The 14,180-nt window shown below is 39.2% G+C and overlaps 1 protein-coding gene across 2 annotated transcripts in view; it reads right to left on the bottom strand.

The window, feature by feature from the left end:
• Positions 1-2,318: 2,318 nt before the first annotated feature.
• The window catches only part of LOC138757845 (SWI/SNF-related matrix-associated actin-dependent regulator of chromatin subfamily A member 5), a 39,234-nt gene continuing 27,372 nt past the window's right edge, over positions 2,319-14,180 (bottom strand). For both annotated transcript variants that reach the window (XM_069925840.1, XM_069925841.1), the window contains exons 11-24: positions 12,894-13,120; positions 11,609-11,730; positions 11,117-11,269; positions 9,753-9,885; positions 8,759-8,907; positions 7,590-7,709; positions 7,400-7,510; positions 6,743-6,856; positions 5,566-5,688; positions 5,259-5,391; positions 5,030-5,148; positions 4,703-4,915; positions 4,447-4,557; positions 2,319-2,581 (exon numbers count right to left, since the gene is read on the bottom strand). In XM_069925840.1, the coding sequence (XP_069781941.1) occupies positions 2,516-2,581; positions 4,447-4,557; positions 4,703-4,915; positions 5,030-5,148; positions 5,259-5,391; positions 5,566-5,688; positions 6,743-6,856; positions 7,400-7,510; positions 7,590-7,709; positions 8,759-8,907; positions 9,753-9,885; positions 11,117-11,269; positions 11,609-11,730; positions 12,894-13,120 (1,894 nt within the window). In that variant the 3' untranslated portion in view covers positions 2,319-2,515. The remainder of the gene's footprint in view (positions 2,582-4,446; positions 4,558-4,702; positions 4,916-5,029; positions 5,149-5,258; positions 5,392-5,565; positions 5,689-6,742; positions 6,857-7,399; positions 7,511-7,589; positions 7,710-8,758; positions 8,908-9,752; positions 9,886-11,116; positions 11,270-11,608; positions 11,731-12,893; positions 13,121-14,180) is intronic.

Genomic DNA, 14,180 nt, shown 5'->3' with positions numbered 1-14,180 from the left:
ATTGGGTTTAAGGATCTTGGGTAGGAGGTAGAGACCGGCAGAATGGGGTTGGAAAACAACGAGGTTGGAGGATATGCTAGGGAGATGACCGGAAATGATTATATCATACAATATGGTTTGATGAGTTTTGGTGGAGTCCTGTTGATGGGGTAAGAGGAGTTGTCTGAGAGGTGGAGAATCCTGGTTGTGGTAATGGGCTCAGAGACAGGCAATGGAAGAGTTCATTATCATGGAGTATGCAAAACTCATTGAAGCATGGGTGAAGGGGGACAAATGATGATGCCTCTACTGAAGAAAGAGCATAGTCTCGGAGAAAGGTTGGAGGGGATGGCTAAGACCAGGCAGGGAGTTTTTTTTGGCGGGGTGTCAATGGAATGGGGGGGGGGGGGGCGTCGTGAGGGAGGGGGGATAAAAGGAGGTTGCATGGATCAGTGTGGATGGATAGTAGGAAAGATCTCAGGGAGGGAGGGTTGGGAAAGACAGAGGGTGGAGGGGTAGGGGGAAGAGGCCCCAGAAGGAGAGGACGAGACAGAGGCTTGGTTATGTGGGCTGCCAGGGCAAGTGAGAGTTTGCATCAGAGGCTTGATTTTGTAAGCCACCGGAGCCAGGGTGGGAGTGTGCAACAGAGGCTCTGTCCTGTGGGTCACCAAGGCTAGGGAGCAGACCTTTGTGGGAGGTTAGATTCTGTTGACCTCTGGAGTGGAGATGGAGACTTACGTCAGACACGAGATCCTTTAAGCCATTGGATCCCGTGTGAGGGTTTGTGTCAGAGATTTCATTCTGTAGGCTGCTGGGGCCAGGGATGAAGGTGGATACCCACCTCAGGAGCTCAATCTTGTAGGCCAATGAAGACTTGTGTGGGAGGTCACAGAGATGGCAGCCTCCAGGGAGGCAAGCTTCTGATCCCTTGTACAGCTGTTGAATGCTTGGATAAGGAGGTCATTTCAAGTGAGGTATTGTTCCGTAAGGTATGGTGAGAGAAGCAAGAAGAGCAGGAGCCAATCCACTGCAGATACCAGATGGTGGGAGCCAAAATGGGAGTCTGGAGCTGGAATCCATGAGGCACCAGATGGCGACAGAAGCAAGTAACCAGGAAGGACATGTATCTGTGGAAGCAACTCTGGGTGAGAACATAGTTGTGGAGCTTGAGAGCAGCAGGGAGTGCAGATGGGGAGCAGTGAGAGAGTCTATATATAGAACTCCCTTCGAAGATGAAACTTCTTCAGGATAGACATCCCTTAAATAGATTTTGCAGTGGAGAAACTGAAAAGAGTGAAACACTAACAAGTCTGCAGACTGTAGTAAAATACAGAATGCTGAAGGAATACAGCTGGTCTTGCAGCATCCACAGTCCCAGTGGTCACCCATTTCAATTCCCTTGTGCCATTTCCTTGCTGACATGTCTGTCCATGGTCTCATGTGCTGTCAAACCGAGTCCACCCACAAATTGGAGGAATAACACTTCATCTTCCTTTTGGGCACTCTCCAACTGGATGCCCAAAAGACTTCTCCGGTTTCCATTAAGAAAGCCTGACCCACCACCCCTTCCCTCTAGTTCTGTCAATCTCTCTCCTTTTCTATCTCCTTTCACAGATCCAAAATCAATTCTGACCTTTCCTCATATTCAATTAACACCTTTTGCCAGTTGGTCTGGACTCCTCCCCCTCCCATTCTACCTCTTATCTAGTCTTTAAGATGCCTACCTATTCTTTACTTGCACCTTGAAGGGCTCAGACTTGAAACATCAGTTTATACATCTTTACCTCCCATAGATGCTGTGAAGCCAGGTGAGTTTCTCCAGCATTTGTGTTTTTACTCAATCCTTAAACAATCACGTACCAAGACATTGTATTCTCACCATTCACTTTTGACCTTATAATCTATACTTTTAATGCCAGCAAAGCAATTTGCTTATTCCACTCAGCTGAACTAGCTCAGGAGCTATTTGTTTTACTGCTGCTGAAGCAACCAACTTGGCATCTACGAGGCCCAGTCCTCCTTTTAGCAAGGAAGGTAGGATTACAAATTTTGGACATTGGCCGAAAGCTTTGTGCAAATGCAATAACTTTTTTCCTTGGTAGAATGCCTACATTCTCCACCGTGGTATATATATATTGTCTATTTTGGTGATGATTAAAACCTTCATTCCCAGCATCTGTTCTACTTCAACGAGGCAAGGAGGTGTGGAAACATTGGTAGGTTTTCGGTGAATTTAAAACTCTTTCCGCTAGTGAGCGAAACAAATGACAACACTTCTGGCAACCAAAGTTGTACGGTGTTCAATGATAAAACTGAAAACGGTAGAAATAATCCATGGATTTGAAATGGAAACCATTTTATTACATGGTAAAAAATATTCAGCACAGCTGTTTAGAATTCAATAAACTCTAGACTACATTAATTCCTACTAGCACAGTGGGAATGTTGTAATACCACATACGAGATTTCTATCAAAGCTTTTATACAACCTCAGAACTGAAATACATTAACTATGCAGACAATGCCTGTAGAAAATTCAGAGTTTTAGCTTCTTTTTTCGTCCACGTCCATCTGGTCCCCCATCTAATTTGCGTTTTTGTGCCTGAAATAGAGATATTAGTTTAGGTATAAAAACGTGGTTTGTTGAAATTTTTAATTGACAGATGACCACTGTTGGCCAATGTTAGTATTGCAGGACATTCAGAGCATAAAGGACCGCAGTAATCCTACAATCCAATCTAACACAAACACCAACTTTTAAAAAAATCTGTTATGAATGTGGTTCAAATTTATATGACATTTAGTAGGAACTACAAAACTTAAGGCAGGAAATCTGTCTTTAAGTTATGATTATATCCAGCAGACTTCAAGTTTTAAATGGCCTAGCAACTCAACTATATGACATAGGAGCAGAAATGGGCTATTCAGCCCATAAAATCTGCCCTGCCATTTAATCATAAGCTGATACATTTCCTAATCAGACCCACTGCCAACTCTTCTCCCCATAACCTTTGATACCCTGGATAATCAAGATCTCTGCCTTCAGTACACCCAATGACTTGGCCTCCACAACTGTCTGTGGCAACAAATTCCAGAGATTCACCACCCTCTGAAGAAATTACTCCAGATCTTTGATCCAAGCAAACACCCTTCAATCCTGAAATTGTACCCTCTTATCCCAAACTCTCCCACCATGGGAAACAAGCTTTCTACATCTACTTTGTCAATGCCTTTCAACATCTGAGAAATTTCAACAAGGACTACCCCCCCCCCAAAATCTCAAGAAGTATAAGCAAAGAGCTGTCAAATGTGATAATCCTTTCATTCCCAGAATCATCTTTGTGAACCTCCTCTGAACTCTCTCCAACATCAGCACAGCCTTTCTTAAAAACGAGACCAAAACTGCTCACAATACTCCAAGTGAGGTTTCACCAGTGCCTTTTAATGCCTCAACATCACACCCTGCTCATCTTCTTATCCTCTTGAAATGAATGCCAGCATTTCATTGGCCTTCTTGCCGACTCAATATGCAGTACCACAGGCTACCATGCAAGAAGTCCCTTCACATCTGGGTATTTTCAATTTTCTCCCCATTAAAATAACATCTGCCTGCTTGACTATACATTTTTCAATATTGTATTTTAATTTCCACTTCTCCGCCCAGTCTCCTAATCTGTCCAAGTCCTCTGCAACCTCCCGGTTTCCTCAACACTACCTGTTCCTCCACTTCCCTTTGTATCATCTGCAAACTTGGCCTCAAAGTCATTCATTCCATAATTTAAATAATTAATAATATCCAACTTAAAAAGAAGTGACCCCAATACAGACGCCTGTGGAATACTACTAGCAATTGGCAACCAAACAAAATGATTCCTGTACAGGTTTTCTGACTTTCTGCTTCCTGCCAATGCTTGACCCAAGCAAGTATATTTCCATGGGCAAGTAACCAGGCCACCTTTTTAAAATAATATTCTGATTCCATTGAGGACAATATTTTTTATGCTAATTGTACTCTTCGATTTTATATTGATAGTTTGTTCATCAACAAGTCTAGTCCAAAACAAAAAAATGGCAATTGCCAAGTGAATTCCAGTGCATCTGTAAAACAGGTGAGCACAACTGATCTGCCAGCATTTCACCTCCAGTTTTATTCACTTTTTCAACTCCCATATCCTTTTCACAGGTTGTTCAAAATTTAATAAATTAAAACTTTATTGAGAATCTGTTCAGCCCTCTCAAAAGTGATGACCTTAACTGGTACAAACGTGCAACTCAATGAGCGCAAGTAGGGGTACCTTGAGTGTTTTGAATTTATGATTTCTAATATCGTCAGCAGTAACAATCCATTCTTAATGTCCTTGCTGTAGTTAGGGGAGATTTAGTGTAGGTACACTGAAGTAGTGGCTTGGGTATATTCACAAGTATTACAGGACAAATACTCAAACATAATCAATGAGCTAAAGGTACCGATGCAGTTTTTGGTCCGCGCTTTTTCCTTTCTGCTTTCTCCTTTTCTTCGAGTTCCAAGTTTTCCCTTTCTATTAGAGTGATTAAAGTATTACACCGTCTTTGGAGCTCCTAAAAGTGCCAATAAAACAACAAAAAAATTTAATTCTTAAGTATTTAATGAAAAATACAAACTTTCTATAACCAGCCTGATCATTGAAAAAGTATGTTCACATGGGAAATCTAGTGGAGTTTCATTGTAAGGCAAAGGAGTTACCATAGCAGTTCTTGACTTCAGGAACCAATCAAATCTGAATTGTGGAGAGTTCCGAATACACTGTCTAAGCTCGTCGTAAACATTTTCTTTGTCAAAGCCCAACTTGTGCAGCATGCAGATCAAAAATCTGTCCTCCTCTTCTGTGTAATTCTTCCCTTTGTTTGTGCCATACGCAATTCTCAGTTGGTGGAAAGGTGCTTTATAACGGGCAATCTACAAAGACAAAGTATTTGGAAAAATGGATGCCAAGAATAATAGAATACAAAAGCAGGCACACAATTTTCTTTGCTTTTCATCCAATAACAGAAGTTGGGAACCAGAACGTACCTTGGTGTCCAGTGCTTTTTTAATGCCAATTCTCCTTTGGATTCTAGCTTCTCCCCTTTCTATTTGTGCCATAATTTTTTCAATGTCTTGGAGCTCATTACACCTCTCCCAGAACACAGCTGAAAAAGTTACCAGTCAGAAAAGTAACAAACAGTGAAAACAAACGTATGTGCTTGCTTTGCAAAATAGAATGCAACAAATGTGTTTAAAAACAAGCCAAAAATCTTACCTGAATATTCAATGACTTCTTCAGGAATTTTCCCCTCTACTTCACGGGCTATATTTTCAATGTCATCACGACCCCATTTCTCATTTGCTTTTATGAATTGATTAAAGTCTCTTTTCGTCCAACTGGTAAATCCCTGTAGCGTCATACACGTGCAAAAATATACATGTCAGATATCATCTAAAAACGAGAAGAATTTAGAGTGCTAGAGGACACACATTTTGAAAACTGAAATGAATATTAACCATTTCAGGCTGACTTTAAAATAGTAATGGTCTATTGTAGAAAAGTCCATGTTCAGTAACAGTACCTGTGTTAACAGCTTCTCCTTCTCTTCAAGCTCATCGTCATTTAGGGGTTCAGCCTCATCAATTTTGCACTGTTCTCCTTTCTGGACTTGAGCCGAATTTGGCAGATCAGGGTTACGTGGGACCTATGCAGCATGAAGAAATTTAAATTGCCCTGCGCTCAGTGTTATTTCGTACAAGCCCAGAACACAAATTCAGAAGCCACCAAATATCACAACCGACAAGGACATTCCTCATACAGTTTTGATGTAATGACTGTCACTATATGCATTCAAGCATTGTCCAAAATGCTATTCATTTATTGCAGGGAAACTGAGTCAACCAAATGAGCCCATGGCTACTTTTAAGCTCGATCCAACAAACTGCCCTTAACCACCAAGTTTTGTCATTTCCATCTTTCTTAACCTTAACTTAGTCTAACATGCAACCATTAATCCTCAAAGTAAATTCTACTGCCTCAACTCATTTGATCACAATCTTGAATCTTTACACATGACCTCATAATGCAACTATTAAAGTATTCAAATAATAAATCACAAGTAATCAATCAGCACATTCAAAAAACATATTTTGAAAGGAGTTGGCACAAGAAAACAAGGAAAATGAAGTAACAGGGGGAAATGGACAGGAGAAAACAGAATGCTTTGGCTTTTTCCCCAGGATAGAGGATTCTAGAACTCAAGGGCATAGGTTTATGGTGAGACGGAAAAATTTAAAGAGCGACCCGAGAGGCAACTTTTCCCACTCAGACAGTCCATGTCAGGAATAAGCTGCCAGGGGATCTCGAATTACGCATAATAAGAATGTTCTAAAGACATTGTGACAGATTTATAAAATCAGAAGGGCTTAAAGGGATATATATGGAGCAAATGCAGCAAATGGACTAGCCCAGAATGCCAATTCAATCAGCATGGACAAGTGGGGATGAAGGACCTGTTCCATGCTGTATAACTATAAATCTAGTCACATTTTTCATGAACATATGGAATGCCTGTTGGACATTTATGGAACAGCAAACAATAGAAAACTTGACTAATAGCACATATTTAATGTCACTGCTCTGCATTTCTGAAGGTCACCTTTATTATGACTACTGCAAATTTGAGTAGGTAGCCTTAATACAAAACAGAGACTTTTTGTTCACACACAAGCTAATTACAAAACAAGGATAATTTTTACCTTGTAACCAATAGTTTTTCGATAATAATGAATTTCTTTCTCTAGTAGTTCAAACAGCCGAGGGGGAAAGAATTGGAAATCTTGAATATTGGGCTGTTTTGGTGGCCGAGGAGCCTGACAAGAATAAAAACATTTTATGTACGAAAAAAGAATGTAAACGTGTATTGCACAATGAAGCCTCTACTGGTCTTTTCCCGGTCACCAGGCAAGCAATGATCCCTCCCCCTGCACCTAGAGTTTCTTTTCCACTATTTTTTTGTTATCCCCTGAACACAAATTAAAGCACAATTACACTTTAGATACAAAACAGATCAGCTGCAAGAGTTCAATTGGTTAAGTGTGGAAATAGAAGCCAGCCAACTATTTGGATCAGCAGCATTTTCTTGAATTAGATTCTAGAAGATTGCAAGAATCAAGAAAATATTATGCACTCTGTTAAGGTATCTTACAGACACTCTTCCAAACCTACGCTGATATTTGAAACGAGAAGATGCCTTTTGAAAAGAATACATGTTAAAGTACAAGTAAAAATTCTTGCTGAAATGTTACCAACAAGCTTATTATTAGTATGCAATGGCAATCTCCAAGACTATCGGAAACATGATTTTCTAACACACTAGTGACAAATCACATAGGCAACAGGAGTATCAGACTTACTTTGGGTGCTTTTGGCTCACTCACTCGAAGAGCTTCTCTGAAATATGCATCAACCGCATAGTTTGCTTTTCGTTCTCGTTTGGGGGGTTCAATCCATTCAGTTAGAGCCAGCTGTGGATAAAGAGTCAGTTCTAATAAATGTTTTACTTACTATTGCTGAACTTAAAAAAGCAGACAAAACAAAACTCACCTTTTGCTTCTCTCTGTAGTCTTCACCTTCGAAGTTGTATACACTAACCTCAGTTTCCATGGTGAAGTTTCTGAGAGAACTTTCACCCATATTTGCAAGCTTTTCTGAGAGTTCAGCTGTCTGTAAATGATAAAAAAGGTCACTATTTAAGTCGTGAATTGTAAATCAACACATCAGGGAATCATCTTCTACGTCAAGGAGATAAAGGAGGGACACCATATAGAAATAAATTCAAATGTTTAATGTACAAAGTTTAGTGCAGTATCACGTTCACAAGCGAGAAACAATTCCACCATGCCCAACCCCTCCACCCAAAATTAACTGTGTTCCTCTTGTAGCATTGGATCACATTCCACTGGAAGATGGTTTTAACCACAAATTTAAAATGTTAGCATTTTAGGAGACATGTTTAATTTAACAGATTCACAGAATATGGGTCTTGCCAACATCAACATCTTTTGCCCATTCTCAACTGTTCTTGAAGTGAATGGTTTGTTCATTCACTTCAAGCAGTTAGGAGTCAACCACAAAGCCAAAAGACTAGAGTGAATGGTAACCCAAGCAGATAAGCACGGTAGATTTCCATCACAAAACCATACTTGGTTTTTTTTTGGGGGTGGGGGGAAAGAAAGAGTTGGAAACAACATACAGAGGTGGTTATCAAGTGATTTTTCTTGATAGATTAAATTAAATGCCCAGGGTGATTTTTTTTATTAATCTGCATTAATTAGCCCAGGTGTCTCATTATTAGTCCATTTATAAAAACACTCATCTTTCCACTGAATTATGTAGTGAAACTGGAGAAACTCAGGTTATCACTCAGTATCCATAGGAAGCAACATTTTGGCTTTAGGCCTTCAACCAGGAATAAATGGCCCTTGCCAGGAATGTGGCTACCTTTCCTTTCTTTGGATGCTGTGTGAGCTGCTGAGTTTCTCCAGGACATTTGTGTACTGTACAACAATGACAATGGCCTGAATGGCAAAATAGGCTGGAAAAGTCAAAATAAAGCAAAATGAATTTGATGATTTATGCAGATTAAATGACTGTTGCAGAGATGAAGAAAATCAAATTACTGTGGGAATACTAAACAAAAGGCATTAAGACAACAGCCACAGACCTGAACATCAATGCATTGGGTATGCATCCCAAACTATCAGGATATTTACCTTCCTCTCACCCCTTTCCAATATAGCATCAACATCTTCATCTGTAATGTCACTTTCCTTAGAAGCAAACACGTGGGTAGCACCGTGACGAATCATCTGCAGCATCTCATCTTTACCCAGCTTATTTAGATTCTGATCAACCAGCCTTCCTGAAAGAAAAGTTTCACATTTTTTTTTAAACTCCTAAAAGTAACCACAATAGTGAATGCACAAGGGCCTTTATTTATATATACATATATATATATATATAAATTATAGACTATTCTGTTGACCCTGGTTATATATATATATATAGTTTTATATATATATATATATATATATAACCAGGGTCAACAGAATAGTCTGAGAGGTGGAGGGGAAAATGTGAACCGATGAGGCCCAATAGGTGCCTAACGTATATTAACTGGCTATTTGCACACTATTTTGTGGCTCTGGGCACAAAGGCTGTTTGAATTTGTAGTTTCAGGTTTAGAACAGGTCCATAGAAAGTTGATTATTCTAATATCAATTTATCATACAAATTCATTGGAGATTGGAAAATCTAGCTCTGAAAAGTGCTGGAGAAACTCAGCAGGTCATGTGGCATCCAGAAAGGCAAAAGGCAGTGGACATTCCAGACCTGAGCCCATTTCAGGAGTGGCTTTCTGTAGATGCTGCATGACTTGCAGAGTTCCTCCAGACCTTGTGTACTACACGGACCTCAGCATCTGCAGACTTCTTGTTTAACTCTTAAAAGTGATAATCCAGTGTTACAGATAGGAATAAAATTATAGGCGATTGATGTATCCACAATTCCCATTAAAAATAAAATGATTTATGTCATAGTTTTCATGAATTATAGAAAGCTTTAGAAATAAAACTGTGGACTGAAAGGCAGAGGTAATTGCAAAAATATAGCAACTTTTCTTTCAGTCAGAGTTCTGGTTCTTAAGACTTGAAACCTTCAAGCATTGCTACACTCCGGCTTCCCATCCAAATATATGCAAACACCAACCTTGCTGAATTACAATGGAGTCCAATCTAAGCTTCATCTCAGCGCGTTCCACTATTCTTTCCTCTACAGTGTTGTCTGTTATAAATCTGAATACTTTGACACATTTTGTTTGTCCAATTCTGTGGGCTCGATCCTTAAGAAGAATTGCAGGAAAGTTAACTTCAAATAATATTCACATAGCTGTTGAATAACAATATATTAACTATCTTCCCATCTCCACCAGTCTCGATGAAGGGGTTTAATCCAAACTGCTGGCAATCCTCGCTCTCCCTCCACCCCACTCCTGCAGACGCAGCTCAACCCAGAGATCCTCAGGCAAAATATTTGCTCCAGATTCCAGCATCTGCAGTCTCCTGTCCCTTCAACATATATTACAGCTTTATTTTAAAGAACAGCAAACAGGAAATTCTGAAAAAAAAAATCCCCTAAACATTCTTTTAAACATGAACAGTGAATAAAATAACCCAGCTATCTGTGCTTCAATAAACTGAGGGGGGGGGGGGGGGGCGGGGAGGGGGAGGGGGAAGAAAGCACAATATTCTCTGCGTACCCTACAAAAGCCCTGCTAAAATAAAGGTCAACTGCAACGAGACAGGAAATGGAATTCAACCCCAGAGGAATAAAATCTGAACATCTCACTGTCCAACCAAACTCACATTTAGCGATTCACTCCCAGGACACGTGCATGGCCTGGTTCATAGAATAATGGTTTAGAAAAAGGAGACCTTTGACACGGTAACTGGTGTCATTCCACAAAGGACAATGGACGAATCATTTGAGCAAGTGTTTTTGTTGTTAGTGAGCAACTAGCTCAAAACCTACAACTTGCCATTACAGGATTTAAACCCTAAAGCTTTGAGTTCATATGACCCCAAAGTACTTAACAGAAGCCAGTACTTTAACTTAAAAATGACAACACATCAACCAGAAATGTTAAATGTTTGACTTTACAGAGATACTGCTTAATTGATGAGCAGTTCTCAAAGTTATGCTCTATTTAGTATCTCACAAAAGCAAATAGATTTCTGCTGAAATACTTCCACTGCCCAGCAGACCAGAGTTTTAAAGAAACATACACATGAAGGGTTCTAAGAGTTTTAAAGTAATTCATCCTCAATCTTGTTACCACACAAACATCTCCAAATTATATGCTGCTGTTTAATATAGCATTGTTTTAAATTCCAAAAAAATATAGAAACTGCAGAAACATATTCAATATTTATAAGTAGAAAATAGTCCAATTCTCCTAACATTTGTGTACTTTTAACTGACAGGTAGAAAATGTGGTTTGCATTGATTTTATTATTTTATTTTATTTTATTAGGTTCTAGGACAATTTCTGAAAATCCATATTAGCAACTTACCATGGCCTGCAGGTCAACCTGTGGGTTCCAGTCAGAGTCGTATAGAATTACAACATCCGCTGTAGCTAGATTTATTCCAAGACCCCCAGCACGAGTACTCAACATGAAGATAAATTTGGTACTCCCAGGAGAATTGAAAGCACTAATAGAATCCTAATGGGATAAGAAAAAATGATAACCCTCAGAACTGCACTGTAGAATAAGAACAATTTCTAAACTTTGACATTGTAAAAGCACAAAATGCAGAATATGCAAACAAAATGGTCACACTTGAAATTTTGTAGTCTCTAGTTCTCATATAGAACAACTCTGATACAAAAAGCCTCATTATAAGTGTTGGATACACTGTGGGTATTACCAAGTGCCAAGAAAGAAATTGAGTAAATGCTAATTTCACCCAATATGTGGATATTTTATAATGTAACAGACCTGGTTTAGCAAGGTTCCACTGCAACAAACACCACTTTGGAAAGTGCAAGGCAAGAAATGTACCTGTCTTTCCACATGTGGAGTCTGCCCATCCAATCTGCAGTACTCATAATTTCTCCACATACAATAATCTTCCAAAATATCCAGCACCCTGGTCATCTGGCTGAAAATCAACACCCGAGAACCTGCAAAAAAATGAAGATGGCACATTTACTGGTTTCAAAATCTTTTTACCCAACAATTAATTTTTGGTCTTATAGTACTAGACATTATGCTCTGGGAAGGTGGCATATTTTACCATTCACATCCACAAGATCTGGCAAGCCTGTAAATCAAAGAGCCTCATATTTACAGCCAACTCTTGAAATAAGTACATTGATTTTTCAACTGAGATAAAAAGGGCTTGGCTATTCTAACTTTTGTTCAATTTCCTAGTTCAAATAATCCAAAAATTACAGTACAACTCCGATTATCTGAAATCGGATTCTCCGAAATCCTGTTATCCAAATTTTAAAAAAATTTAGGATAAACGAGAATATATGAAATCCTTGTTTATCCAAAATCTTTTAGGAGCCGAACTGACTGGGGACCTCGGGCTCCCAGCACTAGCAGACCTTGGTGGGGAAGTGTTGGTGATCGACGATGGCCGGCATTTTTTTTGGTAAGAATTAAAGATTGTTTTAATGCCTAAAAAGCATTACCTTGTTGTTTGTTGCTGTTTAAACAGTGTTAAAAGTGATTTGCTGTTGCTACTGGGCTGTTTTTTTTAAAAAAAGGACCAGTTCTCTGAAAAAAAAACTGTCAGGCCCGGTCCTGACCATTTTGGATAATTGGAGTTGTAGTGTATTTGAAAACTTGAGAATCATATGCTATTTGACTTTACAATTGAATCTTGACTCAAAACAGGACTCTAACATTGAAAGCCAATTTTCACCCAGGTAGAAGTCATTTACTTCATAAGCTGCAACCCTCATTACAATTCATGAACATCAAGTTATATTTTGAAAATACATTCACAATTTACATAATAATGACAGGAACAAAAAGCTTAGCAGGACCCATTAAAATCCAAAGGAAAGAAAATCATTCCCCAATTCCAGTTTTTTGCAAAATTTTCCACCAATTTCACCCATGATGACCTGTAATTATTTTGTGTCCTATACCATAGAATATTGGAATTATATCATGTGCTTCAAGCTCCTTTTATAATTGTGGAACTCCACAAATATGAAGAAATTATTAAATTTCTCCTGTAACTGATTCTTATGTTTAGAACCCGCTGCATTATTTCCATCCTGTGTTTTAATATCAAAAGTAATCAAAAGACTCAAACAGGATCTCAGCCAACCTTGATCCTTCACTTTTGGCAACAGCTTGTCCAATACCACCATCTTTCCACTGTTCACCACGAGGTGAGTATCAGTAGTATAAGGTGGGCCAGGCTCAGCTCCATCAAACAGATAGGGGTGATTGCAACATTTGCGTAGCTGCATCAGTATGTTCAGCAGACGCATTTTGTCCATTTTCCCTGAAGAGTTTAGGATGTCAATATCCTTCATTAAAATCCTGGTGTACCTGTAAGAACCATCAGTTAAAACTCAAATTTGGAGAAGTTATTTTACCCCATATTTATTTAAGAAAACAATACAACCTAAAATTGTCTGAATACACAACTAGAACATGCCTCCATGTTGATGCAATCACAAAGAGGCTCGCCACCAGTATGTCACCGACTTCCACAGGTGTACCGTGGAGAGCATTCTGGCTGGTTGCACCACTGCCTGGAATGGAGGTGCCAACTTTCAGGACAAGAATAAACCCCAGAAGGTTGTTAACTCGACCTGTGACATCACAGAAACCAGACTTCACTCCATTGAGAACATCTACATGAGGCGGTGTCATAAAAAAGCAACCTCTGTCCTCAAAGACCCCCACCACCTAGGCTACGCCCTCTTCACTCTGCTACCATCGGGAAAAAGGTACAGGAGCCTAAAGATGAACACTCAGTGACAGAAGGACAGCTTCTTCCCCACTGCCATCAGATTCCTGAATAATCAGTGAACCAGACACTACCCTTTCACACACTATTTTTTTTTATATATAGTAATGTTGTGAGATGGTTATAATATGTAGGTTTACAGTACGATGCTGCAAGACACTGACTTGTTCATGACTGGTTCATGACAATGAATAAAAATCAGAATCCCACCTTTCTGGTCAGATTATGTACCAGCGAAGCATCTGTACATCCAGATCTATGGATAGAAACCTGGATGCAGTAACCAGCGAGCAGAAGGCACAAAAATAGATTGCAAGGGTGTGTGTTCTTTGGAAGAAAGCATCAAGTGATGTCTAATCAAAAACAGTCAGAACAACTTTGAGACAAACACTTGTTGCATCAAAACAGGGATTTTGGCCTAAATTGAAAATCAAGCTTCATTGTAGTCCCACCCAATCCACTCTTAATCCTTTATTTTCTGGTTTTTTTTTTTTATTTTGTGTGCTTGTCCAACTCACTTACATAGATCTATTATTTATTTCTATTATTCCAAGTTTTATTATGTTCCACATCACAACAGGCAGACATCAACAGAATTTAACTGGCTGTAAAATACATGGGACAAGGAGGCAGAAA

Source organism: Narcine bancroftii, chromosome 3 (assembly GCF_036971445.1).
Source record: "Narcine bancroftii isolate sNarBan1 chromosome 3, sNarBan1.hap1, whole genome shotgun sequence".
Classification (NCBI taxonomy): domain Eukaryota; kingdom Metazoa; phylum Chordata; class Chondrichthyes; order Torpediniformes; family Narcinidae; genus Narcine; species Narcine bancroftii.
The sequence above is the reverse complement of the archived record's forward strand: the minus strand, read 5'-3'. Positions and strand labels throughout refer to the sequence as shown.